At 39.2% G+C, this 23,478-nt stretch overlaps 1 protein-coding gene and 1 non-coding gene across 3 annotated transcripts in view; both read left to right on the top strand.

The window, feature by feature from the left end:
- The window catches only part of LOC139454029 (chromodomain-helicase-DNA-binding protein 8-like), a 51,698-nt gene extending 28,642 nt beyond the window's left edge, over positions 1 to 23,056 (top strand). Inside the window, exons 13-45 of one of the 2 annotated variants that reach the window (XM_071235514.1) lie at positions 43 to 219; positions 679 to 840; positions 988 to 1,068; positions 1,847 to 2,003; positions 2,210 to 2,417; positions 2,645 to 2,840; positions 3,793 to 3,957; positions 4,479 to 4,658; positions 5,332 to 5,442; positions 5,652 to 5,920; positions 6,108 to 6,195; positions 6,362 to 6,464; positions 6,602 to 6,752; positions 7,129 to 7,218; positions 7,526 to 7,626; positions 7,758 to 7,875; positions 8,603 to 8,730; positions 8,937 to 9,055; positions 9,649 to 9,722; positions 9,837 to 10,057; positions 10,340 to 10,553; positions 10,861 to 11,009; positions 11,349 to 12,034; positions 12,205 to 12,312; positions 12,436 to 12,708; positions 14,206 to 14,302; positions 14,597 to 14,721; positions 15,546 to 15,617; positions 16,077 to 16,209; positions 16,435 to 16,613; positions 17,419 to 17,541; positions 18,177 to 18,281; positions 18,624 to 23,056. In XM_071235514.1, coding sequence (XP_071091615.1) covers positions 43 to 219; positions 679 to 840; positions 988 to 1,068; positions 1,847 to 2,003; positions 2,210 to 2,417; positions 2,645 to 2,840; positions 3,793 to 3,957; positions 4,479 to 4,658; positions 5,332 to 5,442; positions 5,652 to 5,920; positions 6,108 to 6,195; positions 6,362 to 6,464; positions 6,602 to 6,752; positions 7,129 to 7,218; positions 7,526 to 7,626; positions 7,758 to 7,875; positions 8,603 to 8,730; positions 8,937 to 9,055; positions 9,649 to 9,722; positions 9,837 to 10,057; positions 10,340 to 10,553; positions 10,861 to 11,009; positions 11,349 to 12,034; positions 12,205 to 12,312; positions 12,436 to 12,708; positions 14,206 to 14,302; positions 14,597 to 14,721; positions 15,546 to 15,617; positions 16,077 to 16,209; positions 16,435 to 16,613; positions 17,419 to 17,541; positions 18,177 to 18,281; positions 18,624 to 19,727 — 6,267 coding nt within the window. In that variant the 3' untranslated portion in view covers positions 19,728 to 23,056. Of the gene's footprint in view, positions 1 to 42; positions 220 to 678; positions 841 to 987; positions 1,069 to 1,846; positions 2,004 to 2,209; positions 2,418 to 2,644; positions 2,841 to 3,792; positions 3,958 to 4,478; positions 4,659 to 5,331; positions 5,443 to 5,651; positions 5,921 to 6,107; positions 6,196 to 6,361; positions 6,465 to 6,601; positions 6,753 to 7,128; positions 7,219 to 7,525; positions 7,627 to 7,757; positions 7,876 to 8,602; positions 8,731 to 8,936; positions 9,056 to 9,648; positions 9,723 to 9,836; positions 10,058 to 10,339; positions 10,554 to 10,839; positions 11,010 to 11,348; positions 12,035 to 12,204; positions 12,313 to 12,435; positions 12,709 to 14,205; positions 14,303 to 14,596; positions 14,722 to 15,545; positions 15,618 to 16,076; positions 16,210 to 16,434; positions 16,614 to 17,418; positions 17,542 to 18,176; positions 18,282 to 18,623 lie in introns of both variants that reach the window. The other variant, XM_071235513.1, reaches the window with a different exon arrangement.
- LOC139454600 (small nucleolar RNA U6-53/MBII-28) lies at positions 8,148 to 8,248 on the top strand. The gene has a single exon (XR_011652463.1). It is a non-coding gene; the product is annotated as a small nucleolar RNA U6-53/MBII-28 (small nucleolar RNA).
- Positions 23,057 to 23,478: the final 422 nt, after the last annotated feature.

The following is a 23,478-nucleotide window of genomic DNA, read 5'->3' as shown; positions in this document are numbered from 1 at the left end:
TGTTTATGAATACCTGTTGACAAATATTTTTACAACTTTCAGGGCGTCAAACTCCCCAACATTTACCGATTCAATGCTCTGATCACGACATACGAGGTGATTCTGTCTGATCTAGAACTCCTCACTACTATTGAGTGGAGAGCGACTGTGATAGATGAGGCACACAGACTGAAGAACAAGAATTGCCGATTGATGGAAGGACTACGCCAGATTGATATTGTACGTCGACATTGAAATCAGTTGTAATGATCCAGTCTGCAATTTAAGACACAAGACTAAATCCAAAATCTAGAAACATTTCTTTGGATCTCGGCAAATGATAATTCATTGTACACTAAAATCTATGGACGATGATGGCAACAGATCAGTTCATTTGGTAGAATTTTGGCACAAAATGGATAATAATCAAATTGGCACTTAAAATAAATTGCGTACTACACATTGGCCTTACAGGTATATCATTTGATGATATAAGTATGATCTACTTTACACTTCAGAAGGATTTGATTTAACAATGATAATATTTGGTAAATATCTTTGTGACCTATTGCTATGATTGCATTAACTTTGTTATTATTCTACTTGCTCACTTGAAAACTATTGTGATAATGGATGGCCGTTGCGTCATTACTAGACTAGAGGACAGTGATTTTTAATGTGAAACATTGGTTGTTGTAGGAGCATCGTGTGTTGTTGACGGGAACCCCTCTACAGAACAACACAGAGGAACTTTTCTCTCTCCTCAACTTCCTCAACCCAACTAAGTTCAACTCATCTCAGTCATTTGTGCATGACTTTGGTGAGCTCAAGACGGAGAGCCAAGTTGACGAACTGAAAAAGGTACAGGATATATAAGAATTAAGTCATAATAGCTGTCATGATTTGTTTGTGGGTTAAATAAACAAACACTTTAATGCTGCTGTAAATAATTTTTGTTTTAGAAGTTGGTATTGATCTTGTTTATCATAAGATGTGATTGTATTTCAGATACTGAAACCAATGATGTTGAGAAGGTTGAAAGAGGATGTAGAGAAAAACTTGGCACCAAAAGAAGAAACCATTGTAGAGGTAAATACATATGCTGCATTTTGTGGGGGACTCCGGATATCTGTTCAAAAGGTGCTTTTCTAACATTTGCCACTAATTATAAGAGGATATGATGCTATGTTATCTGATTATAGATAGGATTTTTTACCTTAACAATCACTGGGCATAACCATGCAGACAGGATCTCGTTAGGGATTGTGATTTTGACATTTGCCCAGTGAGGATGCTGAGTATTGGTGCCAGAGGTAACGGTTTTAGTTAGAGGAACTTGGTAGTGAATGCCTAATACTTGTCTATGATCTCTTAAATATCTACTGGTATTAAAGTATAGAAGAAACAATGGCATCGGATCGGGAAATATGTCAAAGAAAATCTGTCGCATAATCTAGCTGGTGAAATATGAAATTTTAATATTTATATCATTGTGGTTTGACAAATTGTAAATAAAACTGTGATATAAATTATATAATTTTTATTGTCAAATCGAGGAAAAGTTCTTGTGGGGAAATGTCCTACACTTCTAAAAAAGTATGTAATCTTTTTGAAACAATGAGCACAAAAAACCTGCATCATTCAGTCTTTCCTCCCACATGAAGCTGACATGCCGTGATCTATCTGGAACACTGTTCAAATCGGCGTTAAAACCTAACTTACTCGGAATATTGCTCACCACTGTAAAATAAAAATTGTTTACTGTATGGCGATACTGTTTTGTATGGGTGACTTCATTGGAGAAGAGCGATAAAATCTTAAGCAATGTTTTCAAGGAGAGTTCCTTAATTCAGTTTTGATGTTTAAGGTGGAGCTGACAAACATCCAGAAGAAATACTACAGAGCCATATTGGAGAGGAACTTCACCTTCTTGTCTAAGGCTGGCAGTTATGCCAACGTTCCCAACCTCATGAACACCATGATGGAGCTGAGAAAATGCTGCAATCATCCGTACCTTGTCCAAGGTGAGCAGCCATCACTGAACTTTCTCATAACATTGACTGATAACAGAATGTCCAGACATGGGTGTTATTTAGTCATCACAGGTTCAGACTGAATATTGGATTGAATGAATAGATATCATGGCAGTATAAAAAGTGAATTATGAATAAGGACCATTGCAGGAATTCCATATGATTGAAAGGGTTTGAATAAGACGATGATGTTTCAGGTGCGGAGGATAAGATCTTGGAGGAGGCAAGGGAGAAGTATGGTAATGACACGGAACAGCTGTGCAGTGCCCTCGTCCACTCTTGTGGCAAGATGGTGCTCATGGACAAGTTGCTCCCCAAACTGAAGCAGGGTGGACACAAAGTCCTTATCTTCTCCCAGATGATCAGGGTGTTGGACATTCTGGAAGACTACCTCATTCAAAGAAAGTGAGTTGCTGTTGGAATTGGAAGTACTTTGGAAATTTTTCTATGTTAAATTGTGACTGTATTGTCTACAGATTTGGTGTGAACCTAGTTAGTAACACCTTTGAAATGTCTGTAAAATGTTAGCGTTAGAGTTTAATGGCAAACTAATTGATCATGGTTTTTGAATGAGATTTGTGATTGAAATAATCTCCAAAATATAATCATTAAACAAATAAAATTTCCTTCAGATACTTGTATGAGAGACTGGATGGTAGGATTAGAGGCAACTTGAGACAAGAAGCTATTGACAGATTCTCGAAGCCTGAATCTGATCGATTTGTGTTCCTGCTATGTACGAGGGCTGGTGGTCTGGGCATCAACCTGACTGCTGCTGATACTGTGATAATATACGACTCTGATTGGAACCCACAGAATGATCTGCAGGTAAGCTTTCAAGTTACAAGATCAGTTCTATTTGTGAATATTATAATAAAAGCATTGTTATATCTGGAATGTGTTTGATCAAAGATTTTATTTGCACTGAAGAACACTTGAAAAGACACACTGCAATACAAGATGAAATTCCATCCTTGGGACATTGTGTTCCATATATCTCCTTTTGAGATCTTATTTGGTTTTAATGCTTATTTCCTCTCAGGAAATGAATCCTCCTTAGATTGAAACAATCTTTCACATGTTAAGGACTACCAGTTTGCACCCTGTAAAGATCTGGGTAAGAATGGGTCTTCTTTGTTGATGCATGTCACTGTATTCAAACTGAATTGATTGATGCTCATGATGTCAATCACTGTATAGTCTGGTCCAGACTCAATTATTTACAGTCTGCCATGATATAGCTGGAACTTTACTTAGTTCAATGGTACAACAAACAATCAAATAGTACCTTTTTGATTAAAAGTTCATTCACAGTTGCTTTTACTTGAAGTATGATTGATACATTTTCTTGTCTACCAGTGGCGTGTCTCTATGGGTAGCAGATTCCATAGTTTGGTTATTATTACATATTTTAATCATGTGCAAGAAGTTTAAAAAACGAGATAGCTCTATATTCCTTGAGGCTTTCTGCCATTCTGTTTACGGCCCTGTTTACCCTTGTCAAAGGTCAAGGCCTCATGCAAGATTATTTGCTTGTTTGAATAAGGACATTGGGAGGTGTGGTAGCCTGGTAGTAAGGCATTGTCTCATCACACTGAAGGCCTGGGTTAGGTACGAAGTGTGAAGCCCTTTTCTGGTCTCCTCTGCTGTGATATTGCATGATATTAGATTGAATTTTACATTTTGTTACATTTAAGAAGAAACAGGTGACTGCTGCTTCAATAATTTTGTTAAAAAGCTCAATGTAGAAATTGAAGTATTTTGCCCTTGATTTCATTAGGCCCAGGCCAGATGCCATCGTATCGGACAACAGAAGTCGGTCAAGGTATACAGATTGATCACACGCAACTCATATGAGAGAGAGATGTTTGATCGTGCATCTCTCAAACTTGGTTTGGACAAGGCTGTGCTTCAGTCCATGGCTGGAGACAAAGGTGCCAACCCTGTAAGTTCATAGTTTAGTGATGAAACATTAAATTTGTGATAGTTAGTTGTCATCGACAGCTTATCAATTTTTCTTGTAATTATGATATTGTTATCGTAGAAAAGAGCCTAAGAGAACTCTTATTTCTCTTGTTGAAACCTTTGGAGAACAAGTTCCCATCAACCCATGCTTGTTATAAACTCCAGTTGCGCCCAGGCATGTGGTTTGGCTGATTGTGTGTCATCCTACCTCAGCAGTTTGTTACTCATGCTATAAGCCTTTGGTTTGCCTGCTTGTGTCTTTTACAGGCTGGCTTGATATTGATTGAATATTGCTGACTGGCTTACAACAACATTCATTCCCACCTCACATACTCAATCGCTGCTCTCTGTAATGTAGTCTGCAAACTGATGCTATTTTGGGGCAGAATATGTTCTCATGAGAGTCACCTCTATTTCTGCTGAGTATGGATTGTTCACCACCAGGATGCATTGTGTTGTTGCTTACTCTCATCCTAACACTCACTCACTCCTGTTGTGCAGCAATCCCAGATGTCAAAGAAGGAGATCGAAGAGCTGTTGAAGAAGGGTGCTTATGGAGCTCTGATGGAGGACGACAAGGCTGGGGATGAGTTCTGTGAGGAGGACATTGACCAGATCCTGCAGAGAAGAACACAGGTCATTCAGATTGAATCTGAAGGCAAGGGATCCACCTTTGCTAAGGTATGTCCACACCTGCATTGATATGGGAGGCAGTCGTGTAGCCTATTGGTTAAAGCGTTCAGTCATCACGCCGAAGACCCGGGTTCGATTTCTGACATGGGTACAATGTGTGAAGCCCATTTCTGGTGTCCCCTGCCGGGATATTGCTGGAACATTGCTAAAAGCCAATGGCGTAAAGCCATACTCACTCACTCACTCATTGTATGGATATGGTGACACATGTACTTACTATAGGGTTTCGGGTTAGAATTACCTATGCTTGTCTTAGTGATTATGAAGGATCAGGTGGACAGGCTTGGTGACTTGGTTGTTTCTCAATCAACTCCAAGAGCATTTGATGTTTTCTTAAAATCTGAACCCATAGTGAATTATTTACAGGATGACATGATTTTCCTGGAATATTGCTGATATTATATACAACAACTAATGCACCAGAAATAAAGATGTGTATAAAGATGGTAACACTGTCCATACATAGTAGTCATAATTTGGACATCTTCACTGGAATATCCAATCCACTAAGCTTTTGCTCATGATTTTAGTGAACCACTGTTCTTGTGTCGCTAGGTCAGTTGCAGCACTGGCTTTTTTGTTATTCCCGGCAGCTTGAATTGCGAATACAGCTGATAAAATTAAACACTTGGCTTATATGACTGATGCTATTGTGTTGCAGGCCAGTTTCAGCATGACCTCAAACAGAAGTGATATTGATATCAATGATCCCAACTTCTGGCAGAAGTGGGCAAAGAAGGCTGACATTGATGTTGATGAACTCAAGTCCAGAGTGAGTATCTTTTACACTACTTGCATTTCTTTGTATGCAAAATTTGCATTTGTAAGACAATATGTGCATTTAAGGGACTGTACTGAAATGATGTGTATACCTGTCAAGTCTTGGTACATTAAATCAAATTAACTCGTCAAATGCCCCTTCTACTTTGTTTTGCCTTGCCTCAAGTCTACATGAATTAAACCATGTCATCTTCTCTCCAGAATACTCTGATTATCCAAGAGCCCCGTCAGAGGAAACAGACAGCACGCTATGGTAATGAGGATGCCATGATGGAAATCAGTGACCTTGAATCTTCATCAGACAGTGGTGGAGAGGAAGAGGTCTCTGGTCTTCGTAGTGGAAGAAAGGGCAAGCGAGGTCGCCGTCGGAACCGTAATGATGACGACTTTGATCCTCTTGACGATCAAGCTGGTGATGGCTTCCATCGATCTGAGTGCTTCAAGGTTGAGAAGAACCTCCTTGTTTATGGGTAAGATTGCATTTATTTTGAAGTAACCGACATACTGATATGGGAGCAATGTACACAGTGTATTTGTTTTCATATTAACCTTACATTAATGTCTATAATATATGTTAGGCTGTAGGGTAAGGAATGCAATGAATTCTATATGATTGTATATGAAGAACTTCTAATTTATACTTGTTCACAATTACAGCTGGGGCAGATGGTCAGAAATACTTGCTCATGCCAGATTCAAGAGAAGACTTGAAGAAAAGGATGTTGAAGTTATTGCAAAGGCTATCGTAAGTACTAGTAATACATATCAGTCAATAGATATGAACATTTAAACCTGATGAAGGAAAAAGGACAGTCTTCATTCTTTTACCTTATTGATAAAGATTTGATTGGAGATTGATGAGACTTTGGACATAAGAAGAGTATCATATGTACCATCCTTTTTTTTTACAGTTGGTGCATTCCCTCCAGTTTTACAAGGGAGATGAGAGAATCAAAACCTTCATCTGGGATCTTGTTTCTCAGAATGACGAAGATCAGCTCAAAAATCACTCAGGTTTGTCAAGTTTGTTGCCATTTATCATGATATGGAAGCTAAATTATGATACAAGTAATCGCTTCAATATGTTTGCTATTTGTATGCACACTTTGGTTGAATGAATGACTTTGATCACCTGAATCTTTTATGTAAAGGTTTATCCGCCCCTGTTCCAAGAGGCCGGAAGGGCAAGAAGCAGAAACAGACTTCTAAAGGACCCGAATTTGAAACGTCCACTCTAGACTTTGACCCTGACGCCATCCTGGATCATGGGTACAAGAGACATCTGTTCCGACACTCAAACAAGTGAGTAGTGGTCAACTGAAGTTTTTTTAATAATATAATTTAGATCCTTGTCGATCAGCTGAAGATTTTAGAATGCTAGATTTTGATTGTTGTCGATTGCTGAAGATTTTAGAATACTAGATTTAGATCCTTGTCGATCAAACTGAACTCAACATGTATGATATTGTGCACCATTACAGCTGTTGAAAATTATTTCAGTCACTAGATCATATGATTATATTTTGGAAAACCTTCAAACTTTTGGTAATTTCTGCTGGTTCCTAAGCATTATGAAGTTAGGACACATGACTGGAGCCAGTAGGTTGAATGAATGCAAGTAGGTGAATAGTAAGGATGGTGTATGCCTGGTGTTATCAAGTTGGTGTTACTCCTCCAGGGTGCTTCTGCGGGTGCGCCTACTGTACTACCTCAAACAAGAAGTAATCGGAGATGAAGTAGAACGAGTCTTCCAAGGTGTGCCTGCCAGGTAAGCTGAAATCCAGGATCCATTACTGTATTAATGGACATTTGTATATGGTCTCTACTACCTGCATAATAAGGAAATTGTGAATATTCATAACAGGTATAAAAACCCTTTATTTGATTCCCCACACGCATACAGTGTGCTAAACCCATATCTGGTGGCTCTTACTGTGATGTGTGTGAAAAAAGTGTCCTAAAACTCAACTTAGACAGGGACAATATCAAATTTTATTTAAATGTATTTTTTATTGAGTTAGGCAAGTTACTGTCTAATTTCATTAGGGTTGTCAATGTTGTGTATATGTTTTCAGTGAAATCGATATCCCTGCCCCATGTGCTGATGGTGAACTGCCTGCTTTGTGGTGGGATGAAGAATCAGACAGATCACTCCTTATTGGTGTTTTCAAGCATGGTGAGCATCTCGTTTGTTTTGAGAATCACATCTAAAGATGTAATGATCTTGCAATCTTCATACAACATTGATGAATAGGAACATGAAATTATGATATAAATAAATGAACACTGGGTGATCTTCACTTGCAGGTTATGAGAAATTCAACTTGATGAGATCTGACCCTGCTCTCCTGTTCCTTCATCGTTGTGGTCCACCTGACAGTGAGGCGCTGGCCAGAGAACAGAATGATGATTATGATGGAGAAAAGTGAGTTCAATCTTGTCCTGTAGCTAGGGGTGATGCTGGGCGAGTTTGAGTGATCACTGATTATGGTCTGAGTGTTCCACTTATTTTGCTTGGATATGTATGTCACTCAGACATGTGTACCAGTTTTGTTTCATTGATAGTCAGTTGAATTTATCGATAGTCTACTGTGGCATTGATGTCAACTATTAGACCATGGGCAATTAAGCATTAACCATTGCACAGTAGCCTAGTTTGCTTTTGAAAGGAGAATGATTTTAGCTTTCAATTCTGCATTCTGATGATGACTTGCCATGCTAATACAGATACCTGGACACCCAGATGTGCTGGGAAGAAAGGATAAACCATGAGTTCAAGTTTCGCATAACTGAAGAGTGCATTGTTGTGAATAATGATAACTGGATATTTATAATGCCCAATAGTGACCAGTCCATCTGTTGAAGCATGCTTGAAGCGCTAACACAGAGATAGAAATTTACCAAAAATGGATACTTGCCCCAATAGTGATAACATATAACAATGTCCCGCCCCCATCCTCCAAAATAAAAAATGTTTGAAAGTCTACTCGCCCTAAAGATACCTTCAACATAAGGAACCTGGATTGTGCTAATTTCTGTCCCTGCCTAACGCCATTATTACCCCAGTCAAAGGATCAGTGTGCACTCAATATAGTGGATCCGGGTTGTCTTTTCCCCTGTTTACAGTGTAGTAAGAGTTTGGGTTTTTGCAGAGACGAAGAGAATGATCTCGAGGACAAGTCCATGAATCTCAAGGATGATGAAGATGATGAAGACCTGTCACAGTGCTCAGCACCCGAACCTGTGAAGAAAACAACCAAGCCCATCATGCCTACAGATGGTAGGTCCTTTACTGGTGCTTGGCAAGCTGTTTCAAATTATAACTTTGTGTATGTAGTTCAGTGTTCCAAGTTCAGTAACATTTTCTTTGTCATAACCCGTATGTTACAAAAGGTACAATTTGACATGTTCTGGATTTTAGAAGTTATAGAAAACTTGGACCCAAGAACCCTTAATTTAGTTCACAATTCTTTGTGGGTATTACAGATGGTGACAAATTACCGTTCCCAAACCCATCTGAGTTGAACACACGACTGAGACGTGTAATCACTGGATATCAGCGGAACCACAAGAAAGAACAACTCCGACTCCAGCAGAGGGCCAAGGTTTGTTTTAAATAAATATGTATGTTAACATAAATGGAGAGGGTACAAGTAACCACTCGCAATTCACTGTGCAGAGTTGTGTCCCTTGGACATGCCAGAAACCTGTGCTCATCAGTTTGAATCCTGGTTCGACCCAAATATTTTTTGGGTTTTGTCAGCATGATTTTGTGGTTTCACCAAAGTGGTAGTCGCACATTACTTTGGGCTTTCCTCCCATGACCCATGAAGAGCCTACTTAGAAAAGGTCTTCAGCAACCTATGCTTGTCGTAAGAGACGACTAACTGGATCAGGTGGTCAGGCTCACTGACATGGTTGGTGCATGTCATCGTATTCCAATTGCATGGATCAATGCTCATGATGTCAATCACTATATTGTCAGGCCCAGACTTGATTGTTTACAGACTGCCGTCATACAGCTGGAATATTGCTGAGTGCGGCGTTAAACAACAAACAAACATGAAGCCAACAAGCCATGATATAAGTATATATATATATTTGCTGCATTAAACCCAACTCACTGAAATGAGGGACATATGACTATCACTGTATTGTCGCAAGTTGTTACCTACTTATGCTCTTCTTTTTTTTTCAGAAAATGGAGAGACGATCTAAAGCTGAGGAAGTTACCAAAATCAGGGAAACCAAAAAGAAAGAGTACTTACAAAAGTGAGTGTTTCTTGTTTTTGTTTTTAGTATTTGTTAGAAGAATTACTGCAAACACTTCCTGTGTTACCTGTTTTGAATGACCAGGTAATGGTAATGTAAATATTTATCTTTCAGTCGGTGGTCACGGCGTGAAGAAGCAGACTTTTACAGAACTGTGTCAACATTTGGAGTGGAATACCACAAACCTACCGGAAGGTACAGGTGGGACCGTTTCCGATGCTTTGCTAGACTAGACAAGAAGTATGACGACACATTGGCAGAATACTTCCATGCTTTCTACCACATGTGTCAGCGTGTTTGTGGCAAGTTCAAGACCCCCGAGGAAGGTAAGACAGGTAAATGAAATCCGGTCACGTCCATCATGTTTACTACTGAAAAGATAAAGGTTGTTTTAAAAAGAAACAGAAATTATGCTACCCAAATTTTCATAGGGGTTTTCTGCTTGAATATACAATTGACATGAGAATCAGTTTTGTTTTTCATGGAAAAAATAAAATATGCCTATGAAGAGTGGAGAAGTGGATGTCATGAATCATCTGATTTATGGTTTTTTACAAACATGCATTCAAACATATACGAGTGCTTGATATACTATAACGATATCATTTCCTCTTCAGCCAAGCCTCCAAATACTGTGTATGTCGATCCCATCACGGAAGAACGTGCCAGTCGGTGTCTCGCCCGTATTGATCTCCTCAACAAAATCCGGGAAGAGATCCTAGTCAACCCCAAGTTAGATGAACATATCAAACTATGTCAGCCATCCTTCGACATGCCATCATGGTGGCAGTGTGGCAAACATGACAAGGAACTGCTTATCGGGGCAGCAAGGTAGGATACATTGCAACATTTATTGGGGTTAAGGGGTTCCATTTCCAGTGTTGAATCTATTTGTGGTGTGCTCTTCCAAGATATCCCTGGAATGTTGCTATAAAGGGGATGTAACCTCACTAAGTCACTAGAACATTTGACATTAGTGTGATACAGAAGGTGTTTCCTTGGATCATAGCAGTCTAGGAATGTTGAAATGTTATTTGCAACGTTGACTCTGTGGAGTTCATGATGGAATGATGTTATAAACTATAAGTTATAAGTTATAAGCTAGTAACTTGAATAGAAATGGTTTGTTTTTCACCAGACATGGCGTAGCTCGCACAGACTATCACATCCTACGTGACCCCACACTCTCCTTCCATGAGATGCTCCAGGCCAAGAACCTGCGCCACCAACACAATCCCTACCAGATGATGTCCCCATTTAGTGGAATGCCTGTACCAGGGATGCCAGGTGAGTGCTTATTGCTGCTTCTGAAGTAAGAGAATAAAAGCATTCTAATGATGTCATTTGCCCCTCTAATACAGATAAACCTTGACTTTCTTTGGAGGCCAGGACATTCAGTGAGTAGTCAAACACTGCATAACTGAAGAATGCTGGACACATTTGTACACATTAACTTAAGTTTACTTAAACCAGAGCCCATTTTTCTTATTTGTGAATTTTGTGTAGGGTACATTTCATACATAGGATACATTTGATGTCATTCGTTACCAATAATTATGCGATATGTTTCCTTGTGTCATGAAATGGTGAGACATAGTCCCTACCTCATATATTTTTTGTATCCAGAAACTCCTACAAAAGAAGAGAAACCTGAAATGGATGATGACAAGAAGCCAGTGAAGTCTGAGAATGGTGAAGTGCAAGATGAAGCCTCTAAAGATGCTAAGAGTGAAAAGGAAGAGTGTAGTGAGGAAGAAAAAAGTGCTGATGTGAAGGATAAGTTAGAGGAGGATGCAGAGGATATTGAAAAGGTTGTGAAAGATGAGAATGGAGAAGTTTCAAGTGATGAAGACACTGAGAAAGTGAAAATTAATGGTGATGATCAGTTGAGTGGTGAAAGTGATGTGGAGGAAAAGACTGTGAAAAAGGAGGAAATCAAAGAGGAAATGTCTCCTGAGAAAAGTGAAGAAAACGATGAGGAAAAAGATACTTTGGAAGACAGTAAAGCATTTGTGAAATTAAAAGAGAAAGTAAAAAATGATGATGATGATGATGATGAGGGGGCGAGTGACAAGGAAGTGGAAGAGATTGTGAAGGAAGAGAAAAGTGTGAAAGAGGAATCTGAGAGTGAAGTGAAAGAAGAGATGAGTCCTGTGAAGGAAGAGAAAAGTGCTGTGAAAGATGAAGATGTAAAGGAAGAAGAAAAGTCAAAGGATGAACGTGACCTTGTGAAAGAGAAAGTACAGGAAATCATCAATGATGTAAAGAAAGAGAGGAAGATGGAAGAGGAACTCATGAAGGACAACTTGCCGGTATGAACTGTCAGGCTGTGATCTCTCGTTAAATGCATCTCGTCTTGTTGAAGAAGTTATTCCTGATAATGATCGGCATTATTACTTGATTTGCTATTAAAGAACATTCAATATACGAAGTGTATAGATAAGTGTATATATTGAACTGAAATTTTGTTTGTGTGTTTCAGCCATATTATGGCCATGATGAGTCTGGTTACCTTGACATGGATGGCCCTGAACCTGGAGAGATATACTCGGGTAGAAGTGTTCTCGGAACTGTTGTTGACTGGCCGAAGGTAAGGGGTTTTCGATCTTTAGAAAGTTTAGTACTGAAAGTAAGCTTAGTATTTTGTGATGAATCCAGAGTGTCCTAAAGCTTTTACTGTGAGTCTTATTGAGATCAGCACTTTATATTTAAGGATCGAGTTATTTTCCACCGGTTGGAACACATCTGCTACACTGTGGAGAACGGGGAATGGCCGTTCGCTCGTAGGTCTGCCGGAGGACCCCCCTTCTTTGGATCAGCAGGATTTGACTCGAGAAGTGCCACACCTGTGGGATCATCTACTCCGAAGGGTGATGGATCGTTCATGGACTCAGATGCTGCTGACTCTTTACTGGAAGCTCCAACGCCGCAGGTGATGAGGATAAGTGGTGACAATGATAAGGACTTTGAGGTACATGTGTCTGAGGTAGGCTCAAATAATCTGCTGCCGGGATAGCTGGCTCGCTGATGGCTGCTGCTGTCACTGCTGAGGGAGATCAAACACCCACCTGCCACTTGTTGCACGTTCACCAGTGTCTTTCCCAGGATAATCCTGAGAAAAAATCCCATATGTATTAAAATTTTGATTGAAGGAGTTGCTGGATTAGACACTGTTGCTTGTGACAGCTTGTAACTGCTGATCATTCTTTGTTTTGGGCTATGTTTTTTTCATTTCGTGAATTCATTTTGGCTGTTTTGGTTTAGCTTCCATGCATATTTTGTCCTTCCTATGGTAGAAGGTAAATTGTGGTGTTAATGGGCCTCGGTTTTATGACATTTGGTTATGGGTTAAGTTGGCAGCACTTTGGAGAACCATGTAATCAGCAGTGTTAGAAACTGGCACTAGTCCTATAGTCCTGGCCAAACTGCCCAATGGTAAAGGTATCATGAGGACTAGTATAAATTTGCTATTTTAAAGGGTTTTGCTATATGTTATTATTATAAGGACTTGTGGACTAAAACTGTTAGTTTCTAACGTTGATCAGTCATCAGGTTATCATGTAACCTTCATGCAACTCTTGTCATTTAAAAAAAAGAGAGAAACTGTAAGAATACATAAAAAAACAAATTTTGTGTCCTGGATACTACATTGGCACCAAACACTTACTTACTCCCTGAACAACCTAGTCAGCAACAATAAATAAAATGACATTTGTTCAATGTTTTAAAGTACTTATAAGAATATAAATAATCAATGCAAAAAATTGCATTCAACAGATGTTATTTTTGTTAAAATCATTTCGCAAAATTAGTCATAGTGTTGTATTGTACTTGTTTATGAACCTCTTTACCTGTATAGAACTTGCAAATGTATTAATATTCAGTATGCTTAAAAAAGGGGTGCACAGCCCAGCACTCCCTTTGGATCTGTGAATGCATTGAACACTGAATGAATGGCTTTCTGTGCTTCCATTGACTGGCATCATGCAGCATGCGCTGTGCTTTAACACCCAATTTCATACTTCATTGTGCATCATCTGGTCATTCACACACATGCCAAATGATAATATACAGTAATTACAAAAGTGCAACTTCATATTTCCAGTACAAGACAGGTTGACAATTTGTGTGTAGAATGATGGAGCAATCTTGACACATTGTCACTGAAGTCACCTCACATTGCTTTTGCTGCTTCTTTGTTCTCTTTCAGATTTTAATTGTTTGTGATGTGATAATTTTCAAATGAATTTCAATGTAAATGTAATAAAATAAAATTAATTTTTGAAATATATTTCCATGCTTGACTAACGTAATGAAGTAATGGTAATAAATGGTAATGAAAGATAATGTTATTCATTGGTTGATCTTGATAATTGTGAACTATTTATGCAGATGTTGATTCATGCTTTCATAATGTATACATTTGGTAAATATCAGAAGGTTTTTTAAACATTGTGTTCATGCTGTTTGTCTGGTCTTTCAGGGTGAAGGTCTGAAAATGACATTCCATAAACGTGGGCGTGGCCGGAAGAAGCGATATGAAATTGATTCTGACAGGGGGCATGAAAGCAAGCTATTGGGTAAATATTTTAATGCATCATCATGGAACTTATGTTTTCTTAAAAAATAGCAAAGACAGTATTTTCAAGCAATTTGGCGTCATATCACGAAAATGCAACTTGCAATATGAATAAATGATATGCAGATGGACTTATAGTAATGTTCAATAACAATACAGTAGAATCAACATTCTACTTTATTGAAAGCTGCAAGTTGAAGTGGAATTTGACAATAATTGATGATGTCCTCATATATTGTACTCAGCCCAGTGCAGTATTTCCTTGCTACAGTTAACATGGCTGTGTGGGTTTCAGCTGCCAGAGTACAGCAGCTGTTGAGCCAGAGCACTCAGGGAGCTACCAGTGCAGCCTCCAGTGACAATGAGAGTCAGCCGGAGTCGGCAATGAACCTGTCCGGCGCAACACCAGGCTCCACTTCAGTGAGTGAACACCCATACACTCGGATACCTCAAAGCAGAATAATGGTCTTAGGTTATCACTCAATGGTTAAGGCAGACTTTACATTCTGCTGATTTCGAAGGTTTCAATGTGAAATGTTTTTTAGAGGTTAATTGCCAGAAAGTCATTGAAGTCCATGGACAGGCATTGTTAGATGCTTGAGTTTGAGCCAAAGAATACATCCATGTGTAAATCCAGTAAAGAGCAACAGAAAGCATCACAACCAGCCAGGTTATTTATTTTATCTTTGCCATTGTCATTCTGTCAATGTAGTAGGATGATCATGAATAGTGAATGTTTTCTTTCAAATGATTTTTTTTTTAAATGTGAGTGAACCCCACATTAACCACAAGGATTATGAGAAAGTATGCAGTTCTTTCATGACTATGAAGCAGTAAAGGGGACACTAGTTCTGCAATACTGTGTCCCTTGCTTATGCTTTGATAATATGATTGTGGGTTTGAACCCCACATATACCCTGGTTATGATCATCAGTTTGTCAGCACCATACCCATACTCATGGGTTTCACCAAAGTGGTAAATGTCAAAGACTAGCATCTTTTGGGGCTTTCCTTTGGCACTGAAGTTGTGATGGTGTGACATAATTGAAATGCTTTTCAAAATGGCATAAAACACACTCGCTTTTGAAATAGCACTGAAAGGTAAGCTGACACTGCTTGTTATCAGCTGTGTAAAAAGTACTCATCACGGTTTATGGTAAATGTTCTTCATAAGGACAGGTATTTCTAATTAAGAAGCAGAATGAACCAAGTATCGGGTTAGACAATGACTGCTCCTATTACAGGCACTCACAGAAAGCTTCCTTAACGGCAGTAATGCATCTGATCTTGACCCAAGTCAGCTCACTGCTAGTCTGGTGAGTGCCTAATTTTGTATATGAATGTTTGGTTATGTATGGATAGGGATATTTATCTTTCCACGATAAAGACAAAAATGATTCTCAGATCAAGTGTATTTTTAATAGTGATAATCATTCTATCAAAATTTGAATAGTATATTAACTAATGTTGGTCAGATTCATTGAGTTGATCAACAATATTGTTGATAGGTTTGTCAAGTAGTCAGAAGTTTGACTATTCAAGTTTTATTACAGAACTTCCTAATAATGTATGTCAAGTTTTATATTATCCTATGTGATAGGATTGCAAGAAGACTGAAGATGACATTGTGATGATTGTTTATGACTTTGTGATTCCCAATACCAACTTTAACCTTCGTGTTGTGCCAAGTTTTTCAGAGCCTTAGTTTTGATGTTTTCTGTGTGCTAAGTGTACAATTCTTTCTTCTGTAAAATTGTAAGTGTATTTGTTTTTAGATTGAACAAGGCCTGCTGCCAGAGAAGAGACGCCGGGGTCGAAAACGTAAGGCCGAAAAGATGGCTGAGGTTGCCCTAGCTGAAGCTATTGCTAAACGTCATCAGGCCAGAATTCTTGCCAGTATAGACCCAGGTACATGTATATATTGTACCCATAGCTTTCTGTAATTAATTAATGGTGTAACCACTTTTCAGTATCAAAGTCTTAAAAACAAATGCGAGAGATTACTGGTCTGCATGTTCGAGAGGGATAAAAAGAAATTTTAAGGTTTTTTTCTGATGCGTTAACAAACTCTTGTCCATTCATCCATATTTTACAACCATTTTTTATACAAATTGTTAAATGTACTGTCAACAGATCAACGTATTCCAGTCATCTGTCTTGAGGATGGAAGTCGTTTGTCTGGAGAAGAAGCCCCACGGAAAAAAGACCTTGAACAATGGCTCATGGCACACCCTAACTACATCATTGACCAGTCTGAGTTTGCCGTTGACGAGGAAGAGCCAGGGGAGATTACCCACCACGTGTCACCAATGGTTTGTTTTGTGTGCCTATTTTGCTTTATTTGACATGGCTGTGATTCAGGCTTGAAATTCTGAAGCTTACTGTAGACAACTGACTTGTATTGTAATGCTTTATTTACCGCATGCTCGCCAGGGCTTTTATAACTGTGCTTCTTTATTTTTGTTTGATAGTCTACAAGTACACATGCACCTAATTTGACGAACATTCGCGAAAGTCACACATATTAAACATGAAAAGTGTCAAATATTGTTTCGGTATGAATCAGTTCTAAAAGCCCTGCCACTAAGGATTAGATATTAACTGTCAAAATATCGTGTTTCATTGTGAGCTGAAACACAATAATGAAAACTATATAGACATTAACAACTAATGTATAACAAGACAGTGTAAAGTGTTGATTTCCAGATGTCATATTTTGAGGTTTTGAATGAAAAGAACAAAAAAGAGAACAAACATGATGAAAGCAGTGTGTTGTTAAGCCAGTTTCAGCTTTGCTTTGACATTTAATAGTAGTGATTGTTTGATTGCTGAGCTTACTTATTCTTGTGCAGTGTTCTCCTATGTGTTTATTTGCCCCTTGTGCTCGCTGTGTAATTAAGTCCACACCACAATACCCATATCTTTTAAAATTTTCTGAATAATTTTTTTCAATGCTTTGTCTGTGGTGTTAGATATTGTATGATCGATCCTTGGACGAGCCATGTGCCCCACTGCAGGGAGAACCCTGCACACTGCATGGAGGCACCAGCCTTACAGGCCTTTTTTTGCGGTTCTGTTGTTGCTATAGTATGCCATTTGCATTGTCCCGCATTTCAGGAGCACTTTGATAGGCCACGGGGAAGGGGGCGGCGCCCACGGGTAGATCCCCGAACTTTGGATGTAGAAAGTCTTACGGGGCAGGAAAATGTCTCGGTTGTAGATCGAGAAACAGGCAAAAAGGTGAGAGGAGGATCAAGGGGAACAACTCTGGGCTTGTTGGATCTTTGGAGGTCCAGGTTAATTTTATCAGTAATCATTAGGTCTTGATGTACGGATATGTCCAGCTTACTCTTTATTGGCTGATGTAACATTTCGCATGACTGCACATGGTTGTTGCACTTCTGTACTCTGCCAGCAAATATCTTTTGTGAATACCAACATCATGGAGGAATTGTGAACTGATGAAAATATTTGTCTATTTATCATTGGAAAGTATTCAAGAGATTGTTATGCATTACTGAACAAATGAATATCCATTTAACCTCAGTTCCTGTATGCATGAATAGTTAATTGCCAGAAATAGATACTTAACATTCAGTGGTAGATTTGCATCTAATACATTATAATTGCATGATATAGTGACATATATAGCTGCTGCATCACATGTACAATATGAAATATACTCTAACCAATATATGCTAACATATACAAGGAGTATGAATGTTTGTCAGGATGCCCTCCTTTTAATTGCTTGATTCAGATGGTAAACATTGTTCTTACAAGTGCTCTGATGTTGAAAAATTATAGTGTGCTGTTATTGCCATTTGTTGCTTATCAATATTGATTTTCAATACTTATTGTCAATGTACCTTCAGATCACGGGAGCTAAGGCCCCGCCACTTAAACATCTTGCGGAGTGGCTGGAGCAGAACCCTGCCTATGATGTGGAGGCTAAGTGGAGTGAGTTGGTTCGAGCTAAGGTTAGTGCACAGATAATGAAAATCTCCTCAAATTAAGTGTTGGAAACAACATTCAGCTATTTATGCACTATTCATGTGTGTATTGTGGAGCCAGTTTTTAAGTTGATTCTTAGTCTTCAGTGTGTTGTAATATAACTAGAATACTGTTAAAAGCGGCAATAAAACCCTACTCACTCACTCGCTTAATGGAAGTCAAATGCTTACTGAAATATTGATCATTGATCACTTTCCTCATCAATTTAATACGAGTTAAGGAATTGAATGAAGAAAAGAAATACTGTCTTTTGTCTAAATATATTACATAATTTTGTCTTTGTTTGCTAAAGTTGCCTTTTGTTTCAGGGCTCACTCCCAAAGAGTATGGATTCTCGGATGCTGAAACCCTCAGGAAGAGGTCGTAAACCACGAGAAAGTATGCTTCATCCATCGTTCCTTGGTGGAGAAGTGGGCTATCCTGCGATGTCCATGGCGGCAATGTCCGCCTTCCCGGGAGCCGGGCTTTTGGGAAGCTATCCTAAACTACCTCTGAATTTGCCTTTTGGTGCAATACCTAACCTGGGAATGGTTAACCCAATGCTTGGACTTGCTGGCTTTGGCCTACCGGGAATGCCCATGGCTTCTGCTCTTGGAAAGTCAGAAACTGAAACTAAAGAGAAAGACTCCGAGAAGGGTGAGGGACGGGAAAGGCGTAAAAGTGATAAGTCCTCGTCCTCGTCCTCAACATCAACATCAGCAACGCCACACCCTTCATTCCCATCAGCATTCTACTACAACCCACTACTGTATAACCCTATGTTGGCTGCCCAGAGTCTACGTAACTTTCCCCTCCCGTCAAATATGTCCTCATCCTTTGCCTCCATGGCTCAACATGGTGCATTGAATGGGCGTCTGGAGTCTGAGTCTGAGGAGGAAGCAAGGCATGTTGATGATGAAACTGCTCAGGACAAAGCAGAGGACCTCTCGGTGAAAAAGAAGTCCTCTCGTGGTGAACCTAATGATTTGTCTGTGAAAAAGAGCAGTAGTCATCAAAAGAGTGATTCCAAGCAAAGGTCTCATGGATTACAAGATCATGCTACAGATCTCTCAGTTAAAACCAAACCAGACGTAAAATCAAGTATAGACCGGAAGTACAAAGAAGACAAAGTCAAAAGGATGATGAACAAACCCAAAATATTAGGATCATCAAAACTGAGTAAAATTGTGGATACTCTGAAAGATAAGGTTATGAAAATCGATAAGAAACCAAATGACAACCCATCTGAAAGTTCCCCCAGTAAAAGTGACAGTAAGCCCACAAAGAGTAAAGAGAAATCAGGGAAATCAGTAAAGAGTCCGCTTGAAGCTGTGCCAGATGAGCCTCTGGCTTTAGACAGCAAGTCCAGTTCTGAGGAAAAAGTGGAAACAGGTGGAGATGGGGTTGGTGAAGAGAAAGAGGAAGATTCTTGAACAAAGTGCTCACTGACTACATACACACTCTGTGCTACAATCAAAAGTGATGGCCACCCACCTGCCTCCATTCACCAATATGTTACTGTCACCTCGGAGTCCAAACATGTGCAAGCTTCATTCTGGGAAATGAGATGGCATTTGATACCTCAGCGTGAATGTTTGTGGTCACTTGTGCTACAGGGGCCATATACATGCCCTTGGACAAATTAGCGTTCACGCAACATCACCCTATTCTGACCACGGCCCATTGGACGGATTGACTCGTTGCATCATTCCAACTGTCTCTTCAGGGAGGCTGTCACTAACTGTGGCTCAGTGTCTTGTGGGCTGCTCTCAAAACCCAGTGAATTCATCAGAACCCATATGGTGTATTCCCCTCAACCATTGAAACTTCTGCCTTGGATACTTCACCAAATACCTCAGTATTAAAACTGCTGTGTTTCATATAAACCCTCTATGCATGTTTTCACCTGGCTTATCGTGGAAGCTAAGGATGCGCACACACACTGGGCTAACTACCGTGGGCTGCTCCAATTTGTTTAACCACTGTTGTAGATAGTATCCTCTTGCTGTCTGTCACGCCTGTTCATACAGTTGCTCCTCATCCATGGCTTTGTAAATTGCACCTGTTTCATAAGACAGAGATAAAAAAAAACTGGTCTCAGGGCATTTTTTGTAGAATTGTATGAATATATTTTGACACGGAACTTGTAGTGGTATTTACCTTGGCCTGGGCGCGGAGAGAGCACCAGAGCCAGTATTTTGGTATTACAGCTAATTTGATTGAAGGCAATCATTAAGGGGAGACAACCCCTCTTCTCCCTCCCTCCCTCATTACCTCATAAGACATTACTGACCCAGTTGTACTGCAGTGGTCTGGGGACTACGTGTATATACTACTGTGTTGAGTTTGTCGGACTTGTCAATGAACAATTCCTTAGCTGGTAGTATTTTGTTGGGATTTTGTGTTTTACTCACGTTCATCCTCTGCCTGTGGCAAGATGGGCGTTTCCATGTGATGTGTCTTTGTTACCTTCTTCAGTTGTGTGGTGAGCCGTCAGTCAATATGTTTCTAGTATTTTCACTGTATCATATTCAATTTACATGAACCATTGCTGCCTCGGTTTATTTGAACTAAGTCAAGCATCTCATGAGATTTAATTAGAGAGTGTAGGTTTACTTAAGCTTGAATGTTTTTCTTATGTTTTGGACATAATCAGCAAGAAACCAAGGCTGGGAACTAAGGAGACATGTAGCTTGTTATGTTTGAGAGACCGAAGAAACCAGGACATCAACTAAAACTATTTTGTGCACCATAATGAAGAATGAGATGGAAAGAGTTCTCAGACAGGAAAACCCTTCTCCCAGATCTCTCTTGGTCATGTTTTTTTGCTGATTTTGTCATCTTTTATTATGACTGTTTATTTTGTGTCAGAAGTCTTAACCATAATCATCTGGTCTGGTGCCCGCATGAAATGTTGCACATTTATGTTGCAGTTTATATTATTGCGCAGATTCTTTTATCATGAAATTTGACTTAGGTGTTATTATTTATGATTGTATACCTTATAAGATCATGAAACTGATGTTGAACCTCGTAAGTTAGTATTGTTCTGAACAGTGATTTGCACGAACTATTGCTCAACTGTTAGGAGATGAAAAGAGCGGGTAAAGTTTGTACAGATTGAATGCATTAATTTATCTAGTTTGGAAACATGCGTGCCAGAATCTTGTACAAATGCAGGGTGCCTAACTTATCTGCATGAACGCTATCAATATTAAGTTGCTTATAAATCAAATAATTTGAAAATAGCTGATCAATTTTACATAGGACTGGGCTGATGATCTGTTCGTCAGTATTGTTGCATATTTTTGTGACTTTTTGTACATGTTTGGTTACTTTATGTAGATAGCTGTTACCTTTTTAGTTTGCATAGCCTTTCTTGTGTGGTCAACACCACAACAGCCATATTGTTTCTTTTTTTCATCATGGGCCAGAGGAGGCCTATTATTTGGTCTGAAGTTGAACTGCCATTTGTATTTAATTACTGCTAGGAAATTTTGTAAATGTCTGTACATTCCTATTGCCGTGTCACAACGATTGGCCACAGTCACTATAACTTCAGGTCATGTCACTAGCAACAGCATTTGTTTCCATCATGTCATAGATCATACTGTTGGTTAATCGGTACCTCTGTCACTGGCAGTCGTCATCATCACTGCTTGGGGGATGCCGACTCTCTTCAGTAACCCTCTCACCAGTAGTCATCGTCACTGCTTGGGGTGGGGGGTACTGACTTGCAGTACCGTTGTCACCAGCAGTTATCACCACTGCTGGGTTTGGGTTGGGTGCTGATCTCACTGCAGTGATCATCAATGCTTGGGGTGGGTACTGACTCGTTACAGTACCCATCTCGCTGGCAGTTGTCATCACTGCTTTGGAGGGGTACCGTCTTGTTGCTATACCCCTCTCACTGGCAGTCACCATCACTGGTCATCGGGTGCTGACTGCTTTCAGTACCCTTCTCACCGGCAGTCATCATCACTACCTAGGGGTACTCCTTGTTTTTTGACGTTGAAAACCTGGCTTCAGGAGTCATTGATTCTTAAAAACCATTCTTTCAGTCTGTGTTCTGTCAGATCCAATATTCAGAAATAATATTATCCTTGATTTTAGTAGTTTGTCATTTCAAACAGCTTGATGTTACAAACTTTCAATCTAATTTCAAATGTGTGATATATTTATTGAATAATGTAAATTTAATATCCGTTTTCCTCAGCAATATCAGACTCCAGAGATTGTTGTTAGTTATTTATTACCTGTTAAACATTTCCATACCTGAATGAATGAAAGCAGTGCATTGTAAAACTTATTTTCAGCAAGTGGCACCATCTGTGTCTCGAATAGGTGTCTTTTCCATAGATCATTTGACATGTGAATCACTCTACATATGTACAAAGTCACATGACACAACACTACACATGTTCTACTTAAATATATTTTTTCCTGTCTAGAGGGCAGATCAAGTGTATGTTAAGATGCTCTGAAATTTTCAGAAATAAACATTCAGATCTACAAATTTGTTTCATTTTTGATATTTTGACACTTTCCCTTTTCTTCCCCTGCACTTTCCTGAAGCCAGGTTCACCATTGTGTCATAAGTTATTGTGGTAAATTATTCACTGACCAATTCATTTATGGTGAGCCAATTTCTACATGAATGTTCTGGTTCAGTCACTATTTAATCAGCATGTAAGTATTTATTGGAGGAGATGAAATTTTGTATGTATAATTATTTTTATTAAGATATGGCTTTGGTGTTTAATTGTTGTTAATGTTGTATTTTACCAACGGAGGAGGAGAATTCACACTGGGATTAATAGAAGAGGTCATGATGTCGGATTAAGCCAACCCAAATTCTGACAACACACTTTTATACACATTCACAATCACAATGAATCACAAGATGAATGTATCATCAGAATAATGGCTTAAATTTCACAGGCTTATGTTTCCTTTTCCTCTTTGTGGATTCTGGTTAGGTCTACAGGAACCTATACTTGTAAGAGGTGGCTTTATGGATTGGGTGGTCATGCTCAGTGATGTGGGCCCCGTTCAAGAAAGCAATGGTTAGTGCTACAATGATCATAGTTACAATCACCTTCGGGCTAATATCACTTTGTGGAATGGACCCCTGGTCTGTTGTGTGTAATCATACCCTGACACAGGTCATGGCTCAAAATTTCA

Source organism: Haliotis cracherodii, unplaced genomic scaffold, assembly GCF_022045235.1.
Source record: "Haliotis cracherodii isolate W230 unplaced genomic scaffold, xgHalCrac1.p SCAF_10, whole genome shotgun sequence".
NCBI classification, from domain to species: Eukaryota; Metazoa; Mollusca; class Gastropoda; order Lepetellida; family Haliotidae; genus Haliotis; species Haliotis cracherodii.
This window is presented reverse-complemented; position numbering and strand designations above follow the sequence as displayed.